Source organism: Argiope bruennichi, chromosome 1, assembly GCF_947563725.1.
Source record: "Argiope bruennichi chromosome 1, qqArgBrue1.1, whole genome shotgun sequence".
NCBI classification, from domain to species: Eukaryota; Metazoa; Arthropoda; class Arachnida; order Araneae; family Araneidae; genus Argiope; species Argiope bruennichi.
Genome location: NC_079151.1, coordinates 131,460,488 through 131,486,087, shown reverse-complemented (window position 1 = coordinate 131,486,087; position 25,600 = coordinate 131,460,488). Strand labels below are relative to the sequence as shown.

General features: G+C 30.2%; 1 protein-coding gene across 1 annotated transcript in view; it reads left to right on the top strand.

The window, feature by feature from the left end:
- Nucleotides 1-214: 214 nt before the first annotated feature.
- The window catches only part of LOC129962736 (adenosine receptor A2a-like), a 382,623-nt gene continuing 357,237 nt past the window's right edge, over nucleotides 215-25,600 (top strand). The window contains exon 1 of the mRNA XM_056076713.1: nucleotides 215-255. Coding sequence (XP_055932688.1) covers nucleotides 234-255 — 22 coding nt within the window. The 5' untranslated portion in view covers nucleotides 215-233. The remainder of the gene's footprint in view (nucleotides 256-25,600) is intronic.

The following is a 25,600-nucleotide window of genomic DNA, read 5'->3' as shown; positions in this document are numbered from 1 at the left end:
CGAAAGAAAGTGTTCAGAAAAACATTTCAAATGATGTCGTCACACTCTCACCAATGGGAGTGCGATGACGTCATGGCCGAAGCTCCTCCCCTCCCATCCGATCTTTCACTCTGAAGGAAAGGATGCGGAGAGAGCATCCCTGGAGGTTGATCCGAGAAGAACTCGCGACCGAACGTCCCGTTTCTGGAAAAGGAATAAAGTTGGGAAGAGGAATTTTGCCGCCACTTGAGAAGATGCTGCCCGCTCTGCAGGGAGGTAAGGAAGTTGCATGCAAACAAGTTGTTTTTAGGGAAAAATCGGGAATTTAAATGATAAATTTTTTAAAGAATTTTAGATAAAATTTATTAGAGTTTTTTTCGTTTGATATATGATTTTAAAATTGTAGAGAAAAAGTTTCTGCAGTCTTATAGAATATACTTGAACTTAAAATGTATTTTAACTATCAAATAATAAAAGGCAACTTATATTTTTATAAAAAATAATATTTTTATTCTCGTTTTTGTTATTTTTTGTTTGTTTTGAGCATAGAACATCGATTAAATTGAGTTTTTAAATTTTTTAAATAAATGTTTTCGTAGAAGAAGCGTTCAAGTTTCATATATTAATTCCTATAGCATTTTTTTAAATTTTTAATGACGTCCAATATTATGTATTTTATTGTAACAAATGTTTAAAAGAAATTTATTTAATAAAAACCATATATTAAGCATTATTTGTGCAAATGATATATGTATAGTATTTTTTTGCGTAGTTTGACATTTAAAAAAAAAGTGTTAGATAGGTGATTTGAAACTTTTAGTAAATTGATTATTTTTACTTTTGTTTTGTAAAATGAAGAAGTAATTGGCTTCCATATACATTGGCTTCCCTGTTTTAATTGTTTTAGTATTTATTTTCTTATATAATTCTTCATATTTCTTATGAAGTTGCGCTCTTTTGATTTTTACTTTTAATAATTATTTTAGACATTTGTTGCTAAAAATGTTTGACAAAACAATACATTTTTACTATTTTTTTATTATTAAGTACAGAAGCATTAAACAGAAACAAAAAACTATTATTAAATTCTAATTATATAACATTATAACTCCAGTTTTGGAAAAAAATATCTTACTAAAAAAAACTTTTAAAGTATCAGCTAGCCGATTAAATATTAGATAAAACTGACAGAAAGTTTAACAGATTATCTGGTATAAAATGTCTTAACAATTTCTTTCTGTGATACATTAAAAAAAATTATTTCAATGATTTCAGAAAGTATTTCATTTATAAAGAAAGTCTGATGCAATAGTTTTCGCATCTAATATGTTGTGGAAAAATGAAATAAACTAAAGAAATATTAGTATACAACACAAAAAAATTATAAAACTGTAATTTTTTGTATTACATTAAAGATTTTAGAAAAACTTCCATTTGCAAAGAAAATTTTATGCAAACGATTCTGCAGCTTCTATTCTGCAAAAAAAAAAAAAAAAAAAAAAAAAAAAAATTAATGTATTGAAAAAATAATATTAATAAATAACATGATGTAATTTTTTGTTTTATTATAAACTATTTTAGAAGGATTCGTATTTGCAAATAAAATTTAATTCAAAGTTTCTGCTGTTAATATTCTAGAAGAAAAAAAAAAAGGTGAAAAATTAATATATTAAGTAAGTAACGCCAAATATTAAAAATTATTACATTTTTTTAAATATTGTATTAAGAAAGAATTTTATTTATCGAGAAAATTTGAAGCAACAGATCTAAAATTTACATTCTATATAAAAAAATAATTCGACCGTTATTGTTACAGCAGCTGACTTATACAATAATAATTTATTGCATCTGGTGGATTTGCCATACATGATATTAAGATACACATGTAGCAATAATGAGAGTATAATATTTGTCACTGATATCTTCAAATGATAATAATATTTTTTGTTAATTAGAAATTCAACAATCCTTGATGTTCCTTTTTGGATTTTAATTTCTTCTTTCAGTTATGGATTTTGTATTTAAAATCGAGACAATTGCAAAGATATAGCAAACTGGTTGATTTTAAGAAGTTTAAAATAAAATTTTCATAAAGAAAATTATTCGAATTCATGAGAATATTAGTTTTTATTATCGAAAAGTACTATAATTTACTCTTAATCTCTATGGAATGGAAAATTCCGATGATATATTTTTTTTTCTTTCTAACATCTTATTTTGAAATTAATATTTTCTTCTTTTCAAATATAGTATTATTAAAATTTCTGAGAGAGGCTTCTAATTTATTTAAATATTTTTCATTTATTATAATTAATTTTTAATCTAGTGAGGCGGATACAAAATTGCAATCTATTATCTGAAGATTTATTATGCAATTGAAAATGGCGATTTGAATACATAAAAAAAAGTTATAAATGTTAGGAAAAAACAATGAAAAATGAATTCATGAGAATATTAGTTTTTATTATCGAAAAGTACTATATATATATATAATTTACTCTTAATCTCTATGGAATGGAAAATTCCGATGATATTTTTTTTTTCTTTCTAACATCTTATTTTGAAATTCATATTTTCTTCTTTTCAAATATTATATAATTAAAATTTCTGAGAGATGCTTCTAATTTATTTAAATATTTTCATTTATTATAATTAATTTTTAATCTAGTGAGGCGGATATAAAATTGCAATCTATTATCTGAAAAGATTTATTATGCAGTTGAAAATGGCAATTTTAATACATGAAAAAAGAAAGAGTTATAAATTTAAGGAAAAAACAACGAAAAATAAATTAATCGTGTTTAACTCTCGGAATAGCTCAATAACATAGGGTAAATTATAGATATATTTATGAATTATAAAGAAGATAACAAAAAGAAATACTAGAAGTGATCAATTGCATGAAAATCAAAATAGTTGAAGTAATGATCACTTGCTTTTTCTCCGGAGAAATATTGGTTGGAGAGTTTTAAAATAAATTTACGATTTTTCTTGACACTTCTATTGATTTCTTTTATGAAATATTTTCATTATTTGAAATGTATTCCGTCGTCCTTACTCTAATTGTCTTTTATTAGATTCGGTTTTTTTCAACTTACGTAGTTAATTCCTTCCGTTTTCTTCAACAGAACTATTCTAAAAGAATAATATTATAATAACTTTTTATAGGAGGGCTGTTAGTATATTGAGCCATATTATATGGAAATCAAATATTTTAAAATCATATTTAGATATCATCACTTTTACTCCGTGTTGTATCGAAATTTCCGTTTTTATATCGTGTTGTATAGAAATTTCCATTCAATTTTTTATATTGAAATCTTTTTAACATCCTGTTATATAGAAATAACCACTTGAACATTCCACCACTTGAACCACTAGAACCACTATAGAATAACCACTTGAACATATAGAAATAACCACTTGAATTTCCGTTTTATATGGAAAAAAATTATTTTCACGCCGTGCTACTTGGAGATCTTGCTTTTAATATTGTTACGGCGATTTTGATTTGGTGACCGAATTTAGCACCATTTGTCTGATTGGGAAATGCGACGTTTCGAGGCTTGGCAAAATTGAGTTCTCGAAATACGTTAATATTTCCAAAAAGTTCAATCCTTCATTTTGCTAGACAATGTAAGGTGAATAAATGTCCTGGAGTTTCAGTGTCAAAGCTGGCCGAGTTACAGGAAACAGCTAAACCTAAAGAGATCTCCGACATCACATATTCTTGCTCTTCTGTATTCATAATTTTGATACTTCTCAGATATTTGACTGCAAATTAAATCATTTTTAATCCAAGAACCTACCCTATCGCATATGGAAGGCAGTATACGGTGCAGCATTATACACTAACGGTAAAAGATTGCTGTAATTTTTGCATATATTGCCAAAATTTCATATTAAAAAAAAGGGATAACCGTGAATTTTGTTTAAACATGAGATAATTAGCAGAAATTCAAAGCTTGAAGAATGGATTCGTATTCTTTTATTATTTTGACTAAGCATCACAGTTATTCCAAACATGAACACTGCTTAAAATATTGCCATTAAGTTGAGAATACCTTATACATTCCAAACACAAAGACTGCTTAATTCACATGGAAAGGAACTGATGGATACGGCGACAAATTTGGAGAAGAATCTCAGATAAAAAGGGTTCTGTAAAATGCAAGAGTTATGACTAATTCCCAAATAGTAATCGATATCTAGAAATTTTTCTGGAAAATTACATGAGACATCATGCCATGTCGGGAGACTATATAAGCTGAGGTACACGAAGAATTAATCTTTCTCTGTAGTTGAGACTGCTGACCGAGTTGGTGAATGTGACGCATTACTGTTATTAGTTAAAGATTTTCTGTCTGCTTTTTTTATTAGTTGCTTCAAGTGTTTTTTTGTATATGTTTTGGTAAGTGTAATGAACTGGTGATTTTGTATAATCGTTGTTAATAATGTATACTAATGGGATTAATTACATTTTCTGTAACATATACATATTGGCCATGTTTTTGTTACTTGTACTTCACAGTTTCTTGGTTATACTCGGTATATAACGTTGTTTTTTTCTATCCAGTCTGTTGGCTCTCGGTCACCATGCCCCTCACCGAACGATTTGTGTAATATAAGCGAATTCCAAAAATGATTTAAAATCTTTTAAAAAGTGATCATCTGCAAAAGTTGAATTAAAATTAAAGGTAATTAAAATACTGAAAGTGGTTTTGTTGACAGAAAGATGACAATTCTCTACAAGAAGAATGTTTTCTGCGGGTTAAAAAAAAAAGAAAAAAACTCAATAAATTCGGATGAAAAAATGTTTCCAATAAGAAGGGTAATATTATGTTTTTTAGTAAGGGCATTTTCATGTTTGACATGATTATAGGACTTGTGTGCGTAAAACTAACATTCGGCCAATGTAAAGGTTAATTTGATCTTATATTCATGACAGAGAAAATGTTGAGCTTTAAAAAAATGGCGCAATTAAGTCTAGGCGATAGAGGTCTTCCACCATTTCGCACATTACAGAGAATCAAGCATTCTATTAAAATTAATAATATGCACAGCTTATAACGGTTTTAATATATTTTCACTTTTATAAAGATTGTTAAATAATTAAATAATGCCAAACGATAATTAAATAAAAATGTCAAACGATAATCAAATAATGAAAACTTTCTGAAGAAATATTTCATTAATGCATTTAACAATTAAATAAAAAAATCTTTTATATGCATTTTTAAAGTTTGCAAAGAAACATATAGAATAAATACATTTGGTGTATAAATATTTTAAGATTATTCCCAGTTCAGTAAATTTATCGCAAAAAGAAAGAATCTTTCAGACTATCAAGTAATATATATCCACGACATATTTCAAAGAATTGTTGCAACTAAATTTGAAAGAGTAATAGAATGAAACGAGCCAAGCTCTGAAAATGACACACATTTCCTTTTTCAACTTCGGCTACATGAAGCTGTTGGAAACGCCGGTAAATGAAGGCGACGAACGTCATGTCTTTTTATTGCTCTTTTCAATTCGATTATGAAAATATGTCTCTGTAAAATGTATTTCTAAATTTAGATTCTGTTTAAAGAATGCAGCAATTTTTGCAAATTGGGAGCTACGTTTGATTAGGAAAGAATACGGTAAATTTTTTTTTTCTAAAAACTTAAAACTTTGGTAATTTAGAGCTGAGATATAAATAGTTTATTGTACAAATGCTATTATAACGGTGTGAAAGATAAAGAAAATTCCTCTAAAAAATTTCCCTTATTGCAAATTTATTACAAATATTTATATAGATTTAATGTTTGAATAGATTTTACAGATATTTAAATACTGATTGAACTTATTTATTTCCTTAAAACGTAAGAGATTAATTGATGAATATTTATAGAACAATGTCAAACACTATCAAATCAAAATTTTCAGAAAAAAAAAACGATGGTACTTCTAGTGATATTTCAAAAGGTATTTTAAAAATATTTTCTTAACATATCTAATATATAAAATTCTCGTGTCACAGTTTTCGTTGCCATACTCCTCCGAAACGGCTTGACCGATTTTGATGAAATTTTTTGTGCATATCCGGTATCTATGAGAATCGGCCAACATCTATTTTTCATCCCCCTAAATGTTAGGGGTAGTCAATTATTAATTAAAAACTAACTTTCCCGCCAAAAAAATCTTCCATTTTTCCCAACGCCAACTTTTCCGCCAAAAAAATCTTCCATTTTCCCCATCGCCAAATAAGTAAGGCATCAGTTGTTTTTTTCTCCCAACAGTAATTAGGCTAGGGTTAACATTTTTCGACGGATTATTTCAAACGATTCTGTTTATTTTCTTAATGTTTTATGCATTTAAAATTAAACATTGTTAATTAATCCATGTTTCACATTCATTCTGAAGTACTTTTGAATTAAAATAACACAGAATAAAGGAAATTAAAAATGTCTAATCTGCATAGCGTTACCCCAACTGGCGTAGAAAAATTTACGCATTTGCGTTGACGTAACTGGCGAAGAAAATCCACGCATGCGCATTGTTCTGATTGTTGGCATGACAACCAACGGACGATTTAAATTATTTTTAGGTTAGTTGCATGCTTTTGTAAGTAAAATGTATTTATGTTAGTTATATATTTTTTGTATATGCTTATAGTTTTAAGTACATCGTTTTTTAAGTAGATTTTTTTAAACCTGTTTTCGACCGATTATTTTAAACGATTCATTTTATTTTCTTAGTGTTTGATGCATTTAAAATTAAACATTGTTAATGAATCGATCTGTTCATGATGAATCTGAGAAATTTTTGTTGACAAATTCTTGAGATATTACATAAATTAAGAAAGATATTCTTTAGTGACCATAAAGTTTAAACGCTTAGTGACTCTATTATCAGTAATCATATTATTAAAAAAAATGCTTTGTTTCAGTAAAAAATATTATATTAATTGCAGATTAATCATTTACACTGTAATTTAAAGCATAATTTCTACGAGGGGTAACAGAAAATTAGAGAGATATATATCACGCTATAACTGAAGGCCTTTATAATATTATGAGTGAATTATATGACTATCAAAATTTGAAGTTTTAAAATATTTTGCTGAAGAATCTATTAAAGTTGGAATTGCGTAAAATGTTTAATGGTACGACCGGAGTTTTATCCCCTGCTTGGCGAAATTTTTAAAAATCGCAAACAACGGCCTTGCGAAATGTTCAAAAGCAAAGAAGCAGATGTTCAATTATAGTGCATTATAAAGATTGCCAGCTTTGGTGCGTTATCGCAACTTGGCGAAGAAGGGGGTTAAACTCCGGTTAAACCTATTTAATTATTAAAATTTAAACGAACATTATGATTGGCGAACCGGCTGGTCGCCAAAGGCGGCTAGTTTAATTATATTATTTTGATAAAATATATTTAATAACTTTTTTGATTGCCAGTTACTTGTTGTTGTGTAGTTGAATTGTCACTTACTACAAAAAATCGTCTTTATTTTTGTATTTATAATTTCAGTACAGTTTGAATAATTCTTGAATGCTTTCTTATTGGATATCCTGAAAGTTAAGAATACTTACAATCTAATCAAAATTCATTTTATATTGAAATAATTGTTTTTGTGTCGTTCTGTATGGAATTTGGTTTATGTTATATGGAAATAGTTGTTTCTTCAATGCTGTAAGATGGAAATCCTTATTTTACACTATGTTATATTATTATAATATGTTATAGAAATGTTTTTTTTGCACATGTTTATGAAAAATCACTATATTTATATTATATGAAAATAACCATTTTTGTACCGTGTTGCATATAAGTTGTTATCTTTATAAAATATGCAAAGAAAAGCTTGATTGTTAAATTGAAAATTTTGGCTTCACATTAGTAGAAACTGAATCCAGACACATCAATTTTATGGTCATATTAATTTTTGTAGAATATAATAGGGTTAAAGGTTACGATTCGTCTAGAGAATTGCAGCAATTCTTATGTTATATGGAAGTTTTTGTTTTTGAATCATTCTGTAAGGAAATTGATTTTGCGTTTAATATTGTCACGTAGATTCTTTAGGGTGGAACTCAATGACACACACAAGCAGTAGAGCTAAACCGATTTATTAACTCAACTCCGAACTGAGAACACAGTGACTGACAAATCTGCTTTTATACTAGCAGGGAAAGTTCCCGAATACTTTTCTGGAGGCAGTAAGAAAAGTCCAGAACACTTGTCTGGTAAACTAAAGTAATGTCCAGAATCTTCTTTAACATGAAATAAAGGGAAGCATAAAATCAGGGAATTAAATATTTACAGAAACTGTGAATTACACTTTTTCTAGCGGGATTCGAACTTACAATCTCTTGACATTGTGATCAGTGCTATGACCATTCGGCCACGGAGATTCGACTGACTATTTTCAATACAGCAATATAAAACGATATTTTTATACTAGATTGTATGAAATTCGCTGTTATTACATCGTATTATGAAATCGTCATTGCATCAAAATCATAATATATGTTTTTAATCGTATTATATGGATATAATTTATATATATATAATACGTTATGAAACCGCTTTTACTATACAGGGTGTTTCAGTGAAACGTTTCAGAACTTCTAAGAGGGGTAGGGTACATCCTGGCAACTCGAAATCATAGAACAATGTGGAGTTGGAAATGCTTTCCTGAAGCGGTGTTGTATAAAGAAGCACCATAAAGAAAAGATACCGTAAATGAGAGATCGTTTTAATAATACATGAAAAGAAGCAAAGGGTACATGGATTAAAGTAAGTGTTCGAAGTTTCTTCCACGGGCTACAATGCACGCCTCACATCTCCGACGCATGGACATCCGAACATTCTGGAATACTCCAGGCATATCTCGAATCTCTCCGGCAGCTACTGCGATTCTTGCAACGAGCTCCTCAGCAGTGTCAACAGGGGTGTCATAAACTAGCGATTTCATATGACCCCAGAAATAAAAATCAAGACATGATAAGTCGGGTGACCGAACAGGCCAACGCACGGGACCCCCACGTCCGATCCACCGTTGACCAAATGTGACATCCAGGTAGTTACGAACATCTCCGCTATAATGGGCAGGGGCTCCATCGTGTTGGAACCACATTGTCTGTTGCGTCGATGCAGAAATCTGTTCATCTCTCAAAAGTTGTGGCAAAATGGGCTCTGCAGAAAGAGCAAGTACATAGGTCCGGTTAGATGACCCGGTAACAGGTTAGGTCCGATGAGGTGATCTCCCACAATATCGGCCCATACATTGACCAAAAATAGATTCTGTGCTGCACGACGTCGTATTGCATGGGGGTTCCCGACCGCCCAGATATGGTCGTTATGGGTGTTGAAAATTCCTTCCTTTGTGAAGGATGCCTCATCGGAAAACACTTCAGCAGGAAAAGGGAGATTTGTAGCACATTTTCCCAGGTACCACTGTGAGAAAGCAATACGAGGTACATAATCCTTTTAATGCATGTCTTTTGCTCGGAGAATCCTCCAGACGCTGCAATGGGAAACCCCAACTGCGGTTGTTGCACTTTGTGCACTCGTTCTTGGATTCCCCTGTACATGCTGCAGCACATTCTGTTCGGCGTCTGCAGTCCGTGTTGTTCTTACCCTGTCCCTATGAGCTCTTTCTAATGAACCTTTCTCGGCCTACCTCTGGTGTAGTCTTGCAAAGAAATTATGACTGGGAATACTCCTCGTCGGATATCGTTCCGCATACAAACGCTGTGCTGCTGGCCCAATACAATTTGCAGCCCCGTACGCCAAATGCATATCGGCTAACTCTGCGATCGTGTAATCATCCATCCTACTAACTTGGCGTTATTGTGCGAAATGAAGATTATCTGCACGAAAGCTCGGACTTTTCGCACAACGCCATCTATCGCGTCAGGAATGCATTTCTGACCGCCCATGGGTATATGATTTTGGTTTGTCAGAATGTACCCTACCCCTCTTAGAAGTTCTGAAACGGTTCACTGAAACACCCTGTATTTATAAAAATTGTTATTTTATATGAAAATATGTTTGTTGCATCGTATTATAGAACCTGCGGGAATGGTCTCCTCCAAAATTTCTCGCACACAGTCTAATAAAGGGGCTATAGCAGTGAAATCCTTACATGGCATTGGTGTACAATAATTACGAAACATAAACTTTTTACTGAATCTATCGGGGCATCCTTGGCGAGATATTTGGCGATTATAATCTTGCATGGCGTTAATAGTATCTGATCAATTTTGAGTTTCAGACGCGTTTTTCTCAACCGATTGAAACAAAAAAATTGACGCAGAACTGCACTTGTAGTCACAAATTCCCATATCAAATGTGGCATATTTAAATCATTGCGTTTCTCAGTTATCGCTTTTACATGTTTCTGGAAGTACAGACCGACAGACAGTCATCCCGTCATTGGATTTGTCACAAAATTTGACATGTCTCTACATTATAGATATTAAATCTGTTCACCGAATGTTATCTATATAGTTCCCTTTGTTTGTAATTATCTTGTTCACTTATATTCGAGCAGTCAGACAGGCAGACTTCCTCTGAGCAGATTTTACTTAAAATTTGATAGAAATCTGCAAATTTGATTTAAAGACCGAATACAAAATTTCATCCCCCTAGTTCAAAGCGTTTTTGAGTTACAGACAGACATACATTATCCAAAAATATTTTTTTCGAACTTAATGAAGACCAAAACGTGAAGATCCGCCAAAATCTCGAGTTCGAATTTCTTGAAGATTTCTATACTTTCTCTATACAGAACACTCCCGATTATCCGTGAAATTGGGTGGCGCGGCCTCCGCGAATAACAAAAATCGCGGATAATCCGAAAAAAGCTAAAAACGGGTATAACAAAAGAGAAAACAGTTATTCGAACTTTGAAAAATCGTTTTATGTACAATAAAACGTAAAATAAACAGCAGGAAATGTTTAACTAACGCTTAATATTTTAGTATATCACTCAAAACTTACCTAAAATGCATTTTGTTAATGAAATCAGAAAAGTGCTTTGTACTTACGAGAGGCGTCAAGGATACACAGAAAAATTAATACATATGTAGTATTTTAATACTGTAATGTATTATGTAATTAAAAAAGCATAACTGTAAAACTGCACCTTTTTGAAGAAATCAGTCATTTGTGTTTGCTTCTTGCTTTGGAAACATTTTCTCTTTGTTTGGAAGCAAAAAAAAAAAAAAAACTTAGTGTGGCAGGCGCGGATAATTCGCTCCGCGGATAACCCGCCCGCGGATAATCGGGAGTCTACTGCATTATGTAGAGGAGAAAGTAAAAATCGGTAGCTTTTTATCGTGTGTTCATATAATCCCTCGGGGGGGGGCAACTCGTAATTGAGGATGGGAAGTTTCCGTCATGGTGATTGGCTCTCGCCAAGACGAGACGTACTCTCCTAGGGACGGGTTGTACCGTGGCCGGTGATGACCCTTAGGACTCGGCCACAGTTCTCGGCAGTGTCGCTGTTGCGGTGGTATAGTCTTTCAGATTTTTCCGGGTGTCTCCCGGCGGGTCTGAGTAGACAGTTTAAGGTTATGGAAGTCGTTATTTTAGCGTTATATGAAACCACTTATTTTTCTACTCTATTATAAAGAAATCGCTATTTTTTTTACTTTGCATTATATAAATCATCATTTTTGAAACATTTGCAGCTATGTCATGGAACGGCATGAAAATAAAATGAAGAGTAATTTTTCATTTATCGGGGCATATAGCCCTCACTAAATACGATCATTTAGTTTTATCTCAACAAAATTATAATTCTCTTCTTATCAGAAATTCCCTTTAATAAGATACCCTCATTTTCCATTTTTAACTTTTTAAAGTTTCTGCGAAATGATGGATTCCCTCTTTTGCGAAGACAGTTACAGTTACCTGTTCGCTATTAGCATTATTTTGAGCGATGTTATCTCAAATTCTGTGCGTGCAGAATAATTGGTCTGCTCCATCGAAGCATTTTCTCTGGAATTATTATCTCTTTTCCATTATGATAACAGACATTTTTGGATTTTAAGGCAATCAGTTGCGCCGCTCTTAGCTTTTTATTAAAGCACTTTCATGAAAAATGTATTTCCAGAAAATTCGAAATGACTGCCACACATTCTTAGATATTTTTTCACGTGAAATCGTTTTCAGTGCATGAAGTCAAATCATTCTTCCTTTAGACTTGCTCTATTCATTTGAAATAATAAAATAATGCTTTATTAATATTATACCTACATAATTATGTAACTTAAAATTATGCTTTAAACTAAAGCAACACTATTCATCGGTTAAATCTTTCTGTAAATTGCTTAATGATATGCATAATTAAAAGTTGTTTAAAATGCTTTATAGGGTATACTGTTGGAGCTAGAGATACTAAATTTTGCCCGTAGTTACTTCTTGAGTAGTGTGCTTTATAAAAATATTAAAGAGTTGTAGAGTTCCTTCTTAAAAATAATTAGTCTTCAAATAATTTATGTATATATATTGCGCTTAGTCTTTTCTAATTTTACTAAATTCTTCAAAGATTTTAAAGATTATTTTACAAAAATTGTGATTGTTTTAGTTGCTGCCTTTTTACTTATGCGCGTTGCAATTATAATAAATACATAATTTTGTATTTATTACAGTCAATATATTTATTACTGCTGATAAGATTATGAGTAAATTCTTAAAAATATTATAAAAACAGATGAATGGAGACTAAAATTTTATCGTGTTGTAATGTTCCGAACAAGTGGTTTGAATTTTTAAAAAAAAATTTTGATAACTTTTATTGAAATTTTTTATGTAAGTTAATCTTTATGTTTATTAAAAATGAAATTTTTTGGTCGATTTTTTTTTGCACACGTCTTAGATATGAAAATTTGAATAGTTTCTGTTTCCTGTGACAATACAGCATTTTGATTTTTCCTACAAATTTTGGCTTGTAGAACAGTTTTAATTAAATAGCGATTCCATATGAGAGGCGTCATCTGGTGGGAAATTTGTGAAATAAAATTCTTGATTGTAAATTTTCTTTTATTAATGATAAATTATGAAATTTATTAAATATTGAAATAAGATATTAAATAAATGTATCGATACGTTAAAAGATTTAATATATCAAAATACTTTTTTTTAAAATCTTTTTTTATGTATTTAGCTTTTCTGGTGGCACTCTATCGGTTTTGTGTAAAATAGATAGAACTTAAAAGTTAAAATTTAATATCGCATTAACACACTGCTTTTCAAAACTCTTTAATTTTTTTTTCGACGCCGGGTACACGAGCAACCCAAGTCACAATGGAACGAAGCGATATGCGTTGAAACGTGAGAAAATGGCGGAGAACTGACATAGTAGTTTGTTTTTTATTTGCTTTTCATTTCGCATTAGCATATGCATTCGGGCTATAACTTTTTTTTTATCTTGTAGTTAAAGGGAGAATACTTTAATCGTTAATAAAGCACTAGCTGAAATATCCGACAATGTTTGGGATGAAAATACTTTCATGCTTAATATTTTCAATGTTTACTTTTAACACTATACTATAATTACTTTTGCGTAAAATATTCAAACATAAAAAAATCTTTTATCACCTGAAACGTTTTAAAAATCAAATCAAGAACTCAAATGATCTAGTTGATTTTTAAAACCTTTGATGATTAATTTTCAGTTTATTAATATCTCTTAGATAAGTATAATTTTAATTAAAATTAATTTAAACTGCAGAATTTTGTTCTAAAATGCTGTAGTGTAAGGAATATTTTAATAAATATTTTGAGGCGTTTAATTAAAAAAATAATTTTTCATTAATAAAAATATGAAAATAAACCGGATAAATATCTATTTTTGATATGCATTTTTTATTGTCTGCTTTAAAAGTTTTCTTTTAGAAATCTTGCTGATATCTTTTAACGTGTTCTGGCAACGGTTTTTTTAAATTAAAAAATCGATAAAAACTGTTGCCAAGAATATCTAAAAAATAAAACAGAAATATTTTTAAAAAAAGGAAAAATGGTTTAAAGTCTCACCATTGATCAATAAATTTTTTAATTTCAAAATCGTCTGCATTTCTTCAATTATTTATTAAATTTGGAGAAAAATATAATAAAAATTTTAATGACGAATTATACAGAAATTGGAATAAATATCATTGAAAGGATTAAGTATTGAATTTCAAGGTGGTACAAAAGTATTTCCTGTAGAATAATGCTTTTCAAATATACTGCTGAAAAATTGCAAAATTTCCTATAATTTCTGATTAATTGAATAGCATTAAATTGAATTGAATTAATAAATTCGGCAGTGACTTTGTTCTAAATAATAAATGTATAAAATTTGATCGAATTTGAACCAAATGTAGAAGTGGCTTGAAAACACAAATGTATATGATATTTAAATAATCACAATGAATCTTATTTATATTAAAATTTATAACATGAAATGTTTTAGGACATTTAACAGAAATCCCTTTAATTATCAGAACCAAGTTTTAATATTCATTTTTAGAAGACGATATAAACAAAAAAAAAAGTAACAAATTCCTTTGTTGCCATGAATGGTAATAAAATTCTACAAAGCAAGATATATAAGAATATAAACTATTTTCACAAAAACTTGGTAAACTATTTTGAAATCCAGTTATTGATGTATGGAAACTCTACATTATGGCAAATGCATTTTATTAATGCAAACCATTTTTGTCACCTTTTCAGATTTCCAACTTTTCAAACCACTTTTTTCGAAATATCGATATGTGGATAGAATATTTTGTTTGACCTTATCTCTTTCCGAAATACGTTATCTTGTCTGCCCATATTTTATGCATGAAAAAGCGACATTTTGTTGTTTTTGCAATACATTCTTTATAAATTCTACGGTTCAGGTAATATTCAGCACGTTCTGTAAATACTGAAATTCTATTATACTAATTATCAATGAATAGTCAAATTGAATGCTTAGGCAATGAAGTATTGAGGTAGCACTCATTTCATTTTTCGTATATTATAGGGGGGGGGGGAAGAGTAATCGGCTAAAATATTCGATTCGAGATTTTGAAGAATTTTTTCAAATGTTGAACTTTTTATGTCTGGTAAACAAATTTTTAGAACTGTTTGTGTGTATATGAAATATAAATTATGAATACAAAAAAAAAAAAAAAAAAAAAAAAACCCAAGCTTCCGAAATTTAATTGTGGTATCAAAGTTTCAAATTAATATCAAATTGGATTTCGGAGAAAATGGCTCCTAAGCGTTCAGCATAGCTTATATATTAGTAATTTATAATCATAACTGATCAATTAGAACCCAAGAAGGATCTGCATGTCAAATTTGGTCGCTGTAGATTCAAAAATCTGCCATGTAGAGAGTTTTAAATGATTTTTTTAATCATGCTCGGTTAATTTGCATATAATATAAAGATCTTTAAACAATATCTCATTAAATCACACATGGCAATGCATGTGGACTTTTGTTGTAATAACCGGAGCTACAAGAGAGGTCTGATATTTTGAAGAAACGATTATGCTTAGTAATAGATAAACATTTGAAAGGCGATGTAATTATCTTTATTAAATTTTTTGCATCAATAACTTGTTTGGTAAAGTTGACGTACGACATTTTGACGTAACAGTGATATAATAATTCAAAGTATCTACATTGCAATTTTTATGCCCCAAAACATTTTATTTTCGCACCTGCTTTCTTTTTGAATATTGCAATGTTAATCAAGATTTAAATAACTTTCTTCCATTAAACATAGAGCCTTATTCTGTCGAATTTTTCCGAAGTTATTCCTCTGGCAGTTTAAATTTCAATTTATTCTAAAAAATATCAGTTGAAAATGAAGGTAATATATCCAGTTCGTTGTTATGGCAACAAATGTTGCCATGGCAATAATCTACGCACGACAATAAATAAACAATAATCAAAGTTCTCGATTTGAATATACATATCTTTGTTTCTAAATTGCTTATGAAAGTAAATAGATACCTTTCGCAAAATTGTAATGACACGAAATAAGAAATAAATGAATTGGATTTTTTTGAAAGATTCTTAGTTAAATGTCATAAAAAATAATTAATTTCGCTGAGAAAATTAATTGAAACGAATACGTTTACTTCAATTAAAGTTTCTGAAAAGTAAATGGCATCACATTATAAAAGGCAAATAATGAAAGAGGAGAGATTAATTAATGAGAATATTTAAAATTTCAAGTTAGAAGTCTTGTGTCTGAAAGATACAGAAAATAGATTTTTCTCAGTGAAACTGAGTTGATTTTTTACAAATCCTAATAAACTAAGCTTAAATTAATTATTCATTAAAGACAGTGACTAAGCAGGTTTCTTTAATAATTAGAATTGCATTATTGTTTTACTTACACTTGTCGTCTTAAATGACCAGCTGTTCGTAAACAATATCAATAGCTTTCATTTAGTAATGTCAAGAAATTTTAATGAACTATATCTTATCAAACCAAATGAAGGAACTATTATGAATTTTACTTCTAGACATAATAAACATAAAGCATTATGATTATCAAGAATGCTCGCAAAGTGGTGAAATTAATTGGCGAAATCGATGAACTATTAAGGCCAAAGGATCTGTCAAAGTTTTATTTCGCGATATCTCTCAAGAAAGGAGGATAGAGGATAACAGGATTTAAAGAATTAATCTAAGGACGTCAAGAGCTCTAAATTGAAATAAAAATTGCTGAAATCTGTAGAGTGATTGCTGCTGGGGGATTCTGTTTTGTTTTATTCCCATAGAGACTATGCAGTGAAGTAGTGTTTTTATGATTTCTCTAGAAAATGGGGGAAGGACAGGGATAGGCAATCATTGACGACAAATTGAAGGGCCAAGACTTTTCATATAAAATGAAAATCGGACTTACGGTTGGGATGCTGATTGTAACTTTCGTTTCACTCATTATTTTGAGCATATGCATGGACTCTAGAAGACACCATGCATAAGAAGAAGTCGTCTTTAAGTAAAAGTTTTTTTTTTGCTTCTCCTGATGGTATAATAATGGTGTGGGGTGTGTTACCTTTACTTTTATGACGGTACTACTTCCAATGGGAGAGATTAATTCGATGTCAGTGTTGGTGGTTGGTGGTTAGAACTCCATTTCTTGTTTCCTCCATGCTGTCTTGAGGACGACCAATCAGTTTGGATGCTATGGCAGGAAAGGGGTAATTCGTTTATAGTTATGACAACAACTATAAGCGTTTTCATTTATATGATTACTGGATAAGCTTCGTTTATATGATTACTGGATAAGCACGTTGGTTCTTGGATTTCTGGAGGTTTTAAATCAAAATAGAAGGCACCATCTGTTGTGGGTTCGATTAGGCCGATTAATGTCATTTTGTGGTGTTTATTGTACCCAAGTTAGTATTCGATGTGATCTAGTCATTAAAATGTATCAAAATGTGAAAGATATATATAGAAAACCTTAAATGGAAGCATAATATAAAAAGTTTTACTTTAATTTTCATAGTAGAGCTAAGTAACTGAATATGAATTTTAAAGTTTTTACTTTCAACAAGCTGGAGTCAAAATTCTTATACAATTTCAGAAATTTGTTAAGAATAATAGATGTAAAAAAATCGTTCATCTACATTTTTTTCATTAGTGTCATGTTAATTTTGAATACTTTGTGAGTGCCATTAGAGAGTATTTCATAATACAACATCTTGGTATATTTATCTCCCAAAAGGGGGACACAAGATATGGGCATCTGCTATATTGGCTGATTCTGGCTGTTTGGATGTAATTATCTGTTGGCTATTTGGATGTGGGGTCGAATTACCAGTACTTCCATTTAAAAATATACTTCCTGCTGTAGAGGTCGTTCCGCTGGTGGTGATGAGTATTAGAACTCAATATCAGTTTTACTTTCTGTGTGATCGTAATGACAGCCATTCAGATTACTTCGGATGTTTAGGTAAGGATGAGGCGGTTACAACACCTTATAATAAAATCATTATTTTAAAGTATATAAGAAAATCAATAACGACCTGTTTCATCTAATGTGTTGCTGCTCTATCAAAATGCTACCCTTGGTAATGTTACGATTATAATGAGTTTTTCGTATCGACATACTCTGAGCATTCTTGACTACTTCATGCTATGCCAACACTCCTAAATGAAAACACATCAGACAGAATGAAAACATTCCAGAATTGATCACCAGTGTTAGGCATACTATGGAGTGGGAGGTTGGAGATACAAACATCTAATTTGCAGTAATCCATTTCTCCGCGTCAATTGGAATGGTCATGGGGAGAAAGAGAAAGGATCGGGAACATAGAGAAAGTGGCTTGGGATGTACTGGAGCGGGGCCAGGGTGTCTTGAGGTGAAGTTTGCGTAGAATGCTCTTGAATGATGGATGAGTTAAAGAATGGAATAATGTGGTGTGAATTGCCATGAATATTTTATTACCATAAATGCAGGTATTTGAAATTTGTCTCAGATCTTTTGATTCATCTTACATAGAATTCATATGCGAATGCAACTAGGTGAATGAGAAGTTGCTAGATTAATTAAGAAATTCTCACTTCTCTTTTTCATTTGCCTTGCAAATTACATAGATATTAAGCAGAATTCTTCTTCTTTAACTTAAGAAAATTATGTTATTTAATATTTGTTGAAACAATGAAAATGATTTGATTTTCAGGGAAACAACTTAATATATTGGTGGAAATCGGACAAAAATATTTTAAAAACATTGCTGAAATTCAGCAAAAATTTATTATTAAATTGTTATCATTGGAAAGATAATTTTTAACCATTGGAATAGTGTAAAATTCATTTTTTGCAATAACATTACGGAAAAGTACCAAAGTTCAGCTTAATATTTAATTAATTTTCAAGTTCTAATTAAATTTTTTTAAAAAAAAGTTACTCCGAGGTGCACATTCTCACCCCCCCCCCAAGGTATACATATACCAAATTTGGCAGCTGTAGGTCCATTGACCTGGCATGTAAAGCACCAATACACATACAGACACACGCATTCATTTTTATTATTGGTACTGTTTAAATGTCGATTCTCAGACGAGTTAGAATTTTAACCTTGTAAATGCACAAACAAAAGAAGGTTAGATAACCACATCATCGGGGGCATCGCTCTTCGGAATGTCAGTCTGTGGATGTAATCTAACAGGTAGTTGTAAAATGCTGATATATGCTAATGGAAAGTGAAATAATACGGGTACCGTCAGTGATAATACTTCTGATACGTCTATGTATCCCTTATCAGTGTTACGCCTTCGACTGACAAATGATTCCAGAGCAATCTCAATAACATTTAATGAATGAAAGGTCAATAAACTCGTTCTATCAACTTTTCACCCTCAGTATTGAATTACATTAAATTAATTTAGGAATAGGTTGATTAATATTTGCTTATTTCCCAGAATTAGGCTATTTCATTAATTACATCAATTCCCCCTGATTATTTCATTCTGTGTTTAATAACTTTTCTACAGAGTTTCTTACATAACTTCTTCGATGGATTATTATGCAAGTTGTTGTTTTGATTCATAAGAAATGCAGGAATTTAACTGTAACTGTTGTATCCTGATTAGTGTTTTGAATTGCTTAGTCCCTGCACGTTTTAATGGCAATGGATTTAATATGAGAAATACCTTTGGCGATTAACTGGTTCGTCAAGAATGTTGAATGTATGTTATTTCAATTAAATAATTTACGCATCATTTAACATTTATGATTTCTTCAAAGAAGTATTTTTAAGCTTCCATTTGTGATAAACAGCAAATCAAAGCAGTTTTATTTTAATAGTTTTATTTTTTACATCTATTATCTTTATTGGGTACATTAAACCTGCCTGATGGGATCATATTCCTTGATATCATAATTCTTCTAAAAATGCAACTGTTCGGGTAATCTATCTTCAAATTGCACATTGGTTTTTTAAGTGCTGTAAATTCACTTTCGTATTTCTTATAAAAACTGCATTGATCATGTGCAGATTCTTTCTTCTTTAACTCTCAAGAACAGCAGAAAAATCGAGCCTTTTATTATTTTGTGAATATTTGAGTGATTGAATACACGAGGGATGAGAAGGTGAAATTTCCATATGTGGAAGTTAGAATATATATATGATATGAACTAGTACATTTTTTAACAGCATTATGCCCTGAAACTTGCTTCCATTAGGATGATTCACATTAATGCATATTACAATTTTGATAATTAAAAATGCTTCTTTTGGGATAATACTAATCGTAAAAAAGTTTATATATTTGATTAGAAGAAATGTAAACATAACCAATATTTCCTGTGACACACACAATAAGCAAGATAGGCAAATAATATGATTCAAATATCTACCAAAATCTGATATTTAAAAATAGCTTGTTGAATGAACTAAAAATATCAAATTGTGCATAAAAGATTGAATTGTCATCAACTGCAGTTTAATAATAGTCCCAGCGGACTAGATAGTTGCCAAAAGAAATTACTAGTTAAACAAATGTATGGATACTCATTGTTTATGAACCACAATTCCACATTTTCAATCTAAAATTTTAAGAAGTATATGATATAAAAATATATTTATTCATTTACTTTCTCCTAAGGTAGGTAGCACATGCTTTTTCTTCCAATTCTGCCCTTGAAATCAGAGCAACATCTAAAGAGTGCTTAAGCCTAAAGTCATTCATTCCGGAGAATCGATACCTCCTTGAATATTTGATAACCCGACTATTCCAAGCTCCATGAAAGATGCTCCAAGAATAGCTCCTGAAAGCGAGATAACGAAGTAAAAAGTAGTTAGTCAGAATGGATATGCATTTTTAATATTCCTTTACTTAAATTCGGTGTTATATGGAATTTCCAGGATCCTATTTTCGCGAACAGATTTTGCCCATAAATTATTTAGAAATTCATCACATTTTTATTTCTGGAGATATTGTTTCTTTGTGCAGATGTATATGTTATAAATTGGTTTGGAATAAAAGATATTTGAATATAGAATAATATATTATTGTTATTGATACCCCGACAGATATTTAGATTTATTTCTCTTTCTTTTAGTCTAATTATAGAAAGAGGAAATATTATGATTGCTAAAAAATTCAGCATTAGGATTTCGAAGAATTTTTTTGTTTTATACTGCCCAGAATTAAAAAAATTATAATTATAATTTAGAAATTACGCTTGTTTTTTGTGAGTACTATATCTTAAAAATGTCGGGAGTACCTATGAAATTTAGTATCTACTCTTTATGCTCAAATCATAGAGATCTCTCTATTTTTTACCACATCCGTTAAGGAAAAAAGGCTATCTGGTTTCTTAATAGTGACTGTTATCCGTCCCATATTCTTCCAAATGATTAGATAATTTTTAAAGCTGTAGATACCTGAGGTATGAGATGATGTCATACCATATCATGTCCATTAGAATGTAAAAATTTAAAAACGTAAACAGTTAGATGAATGAAATTTGGCATGCTATAGATATCAAATTGTGGAACCAATATTTTATAATGAACTGAATTATGGAATCAAATATTTTATCTTAACCAATCATATAGTGGTAAGATAAAATATGCCAACATCATATTTCGATTATTTTTTTAACCCTTTATCGACGGTACTTTAAAGTAAAATTTAAATCAGGCTGATATATTTATAATATAACTATTTTTTATAAAAGTATATAAAAGAAGATTAGGAATTTATTTACAATATAGAGCAGTAGGTACCAACAAAAAGCTATATTAAAAAAATCTAGTTATTAGTTAAATTATTATAATTAATTAAAAAAATTTTTTTTCTTCTTAACTGGATTTATTCTGTACAAAAATTTAATGAATGGTTCAAAAACAAATTTGAAAAATTGATGGTAAAATAATTCGGTAAATAAAGGGCTAACCGACGAAGCTTAACACACACACACAGAGAGAGAGAGAGAGAGAGAGACTTACATACACGAAGCTTAACATATACACACTTACACACACCCACAGACTTACACACACGAAGCTTAACATACACACACTTACACACACGAAGCTTAACATACACACACTTACACACACGAAGCTTAACAAGCTTAACATACACACACCTACACACACGAAGCTTAACAAGCTTAACATACACACACTTACACACACGAAGCTTAACAAGCTTAACATACACACACTTACACACACGAAGCTTAACAAGCTTAACATACACACACTTACACACACGAAGCTTAACAAGCTTAACATACACACACTTACACACACGAAGCTTAACAAGCTTAACATACACACACTTACACACACGAAGCTTAACAAGCTTAACATACACACATTTACACGCACACACGCATGCATGCAGAATCTCCTATATGCAGAATTTGCAGAGTCTAATTTTGTCCTTGCCAAAGTCAAGGTACGATAGTATACCCGGCCAACCAGATTTTCACCAAAGAAGGCTAGTCTCTAAATATGTGCGATTATAAATACAAATCTTGGCCTACCAATGTCAAGGGACAATTAATATTATTTTATAGAGACATTATCAATGAGTTTATAATGTGTGTGTTATTTTATTAGTGTTAATATCAGTGTTATTTTATTAGTGTTAATATCAGTGTTATTTTATTTTGCTAACTTTAACGTTTTTCCTATAATCAGTATTCCTGACGGATCAGTTATTCCACAAAAGCGGCTAGTCTATAAATATGTGCGAATACAAATACCAGTCTTTGCTTCCGTGTGGCAACGCGCAACTAATATTACTCGACAGATTCACTCTCAACGAATTCACATGTTACTTTACTTTGCCATTTTTTAACATTTATTCTACATTGTATACAAAAAAGCAGAAAACTCCTTATTCATAGACGCTTATTGATGGGAGAAGGATCTCTCTCTAAATTAAATTCCGCTGTAGAAGTGAACACACGGCTCATTTGCTCGGGAAAAAAAGAAAAACAGAAGAGTTTGTTCAGATAGCAAATGTGGCATCGCCTTAATTTTCTTGTAACAACAGCTGAAAGAGATGAAATTGGTTCAGGATAAATTGTAAATTAATTAAAAGAAGTTAACAGGCGAAACAGTTTTTCTTATCACTTTCGTTTATGAAAGCTCATTTTCGCCGGCTAATTAGGCTTCGAACAAGTTAGAGAAGCTTTCCCGTTTCTGCCGTGACATTTTCCCATTAAAGGTTACGAAAATATGCAGTTTTTTTTGTTATTGTTGCTTTGTAAGAAGGAATCTGGTATTCTATTAATGTAGACAATTCTGCTACTTCTGTCTTCTGATGGAAATTTGGTCTATATTGGAGATATTCGCCATTTTGCCTTATTAATATGAAATATTGTCTAATGATTTTGAATATAAAAGTCTTCCCAGAAATTGGATGGTTTGTTAAAGATTATATGGAAATTTTGAATCAGAATATAAAGGAGATAATTTATTGATGCTCAAATGCTGGAATTTTGTCATAATAATGTCGATAATATGAACTGATATGCTACATTTTGGAATTTTGTGCTAATGATGTCAATGATATGAACTAATGTGTTCAAAATTAAGAATTTTGTGATAATGATGTCGGTGGTGTTAATTTTTTTTAAAGTTTTGGAATTTTATGTTAAATGATGTCGATAATATGAACTAATGTATCACAGTTCTGAAATTTCGTAATAATGAAGTCGATATTGCGACCTCATGAGCACAATTTTCTGAATTTCGTGATAATGATGTCGATAAAGAGAACTCTTGTGCTAAACTTTGGAATTTTATACTAATGATACATAATGTGAATTAATGTGTTCAAGATAAGGAATTTTGTGTTAATAATATGGAGAGTGTGAATTAATTTTCTAAAGATTTGGAATTTCGTGATAATGATGTTGATAATGTGAACTGATGTAATCAAGCTTTGGAATTTTGTGCTCCCCATGGCAACGAACCATTTTATAATTTCGAAACTCAGTTATCAGTTAATCGTTTAATTTAACTAAATTTTAATTTGATACTAGTATTGCCACATGTTAGTAAATTTAAGAAAAAATTATTTTAAGTATCATAATATATATTATAACTAATTAAGTTTCGAACAAGCTGGAGACGCTTTCTGCCGAGACATTTCTCCATTAAAGGTTAGGAAAATATTGAAATTTTTTGTTGTTGCATTGTTAGATGGTATCATATTAATGCCGAAAATTCTGCGGATTCTGTTTTCTGGTATAAATTCCGTCAGGTACAGTAATTATTTTAGAGATGTTCGCCATTTTGCCTTGTTAACATGAAAGACTTACCAATGATTTTGCATATAACATCTTATATCTTATTTTAGTTATATTAAATTTTATTACAGTACTTATAGTTATTGGTTTTACACTTATGCACTTTGAAACAATATTAAACATTTTTTTTGCGTATTTTATCGTTGCCGTATTGAAGAGTAAAGTTTTAAAAATAATATAAATATTAGAGAACCAAGAATAAACCTTATCATTCTAGATGCTACCTCTAGAGTTTAGAATTTCTTTAAAATTTTTAACATAAATTCATATTTTCTGCCAAATGAATTTGAAAATATTCCCCTTAAAATCTTTCATAAATATGAAATGAAAAAAAAAACAAAAACAAACAATGATCTTTATATCCATAGAAAATATTAAATGTGAAATAAATATGTGTTCTACAATAAATATTAATTTTCATCAAATAGTGTTTTGCTAAATCAGGGTTTCTTCGATAATTATGATGCATTTCTCATGCCATTTAAAACTACTTTTTTTAGAAGTATCACTAAAAGTTCCACCTGTTGTATTTCATGAACTATTTTTCCATTTGACAAGGAAATATAGTAATTAAGTATTTTTGTTTATCTTAACTAAGCAACAAAGTAAATTTATGAGAGAATGTAAAGATTTATCAAGAATTTATCGAGACTCTTTTACCTCTCATATCTTGTCATTGTCTTAATTCGAAGTCTGATTCCATTTAGAAACTAAGATTTAACGCTGCTTTTAGATTTTTATTAGGACCAGATTTGTTCTCACTTAAAAAGTTAAGCTAAGATCCCAGCCCAAACGACAATAAAAAAAAATAAATAAAAGCTCCAGAAAATAATCTGATTTACGAATCAATTCATTTTACTCTAGTAACAAAAGAACATCCCTCTATAAAATGTCAGACATACTTTCTATACTTGTTTCCTCCAGTCAATACTTATTTATTTCCGGTAAAAGCATCTTAAGATTTCATGAAATTTGAGAATAACTCGATATTAGCAGAAAAACAGGAACAATAAAATATCAAATCAACTGAAATCAAAAGACATTCCAGAAAAAAATGGAATCGGGGGAGTTATTTTTCATTTATTAAATAGCATTAAATAGGACATTGAAAAAGCTTTGGGAACCGGAAGGAAATCAAAAGAATCTTATTTCCCTCTATTTCCTATAAAGAATGACTCGAAAGATATAATTCGATGGTTTTTGATTCGATTTATTCGGTTATTTTAAAAGCATATCTTATATAAATATATAAATAGAAAAAATAATGCAATTGATTTAAAATGAATCTGAAGGAATAAAAAAATGAAAATGTTTTTGATATAAAATGTTCTAGTAATAAAATTG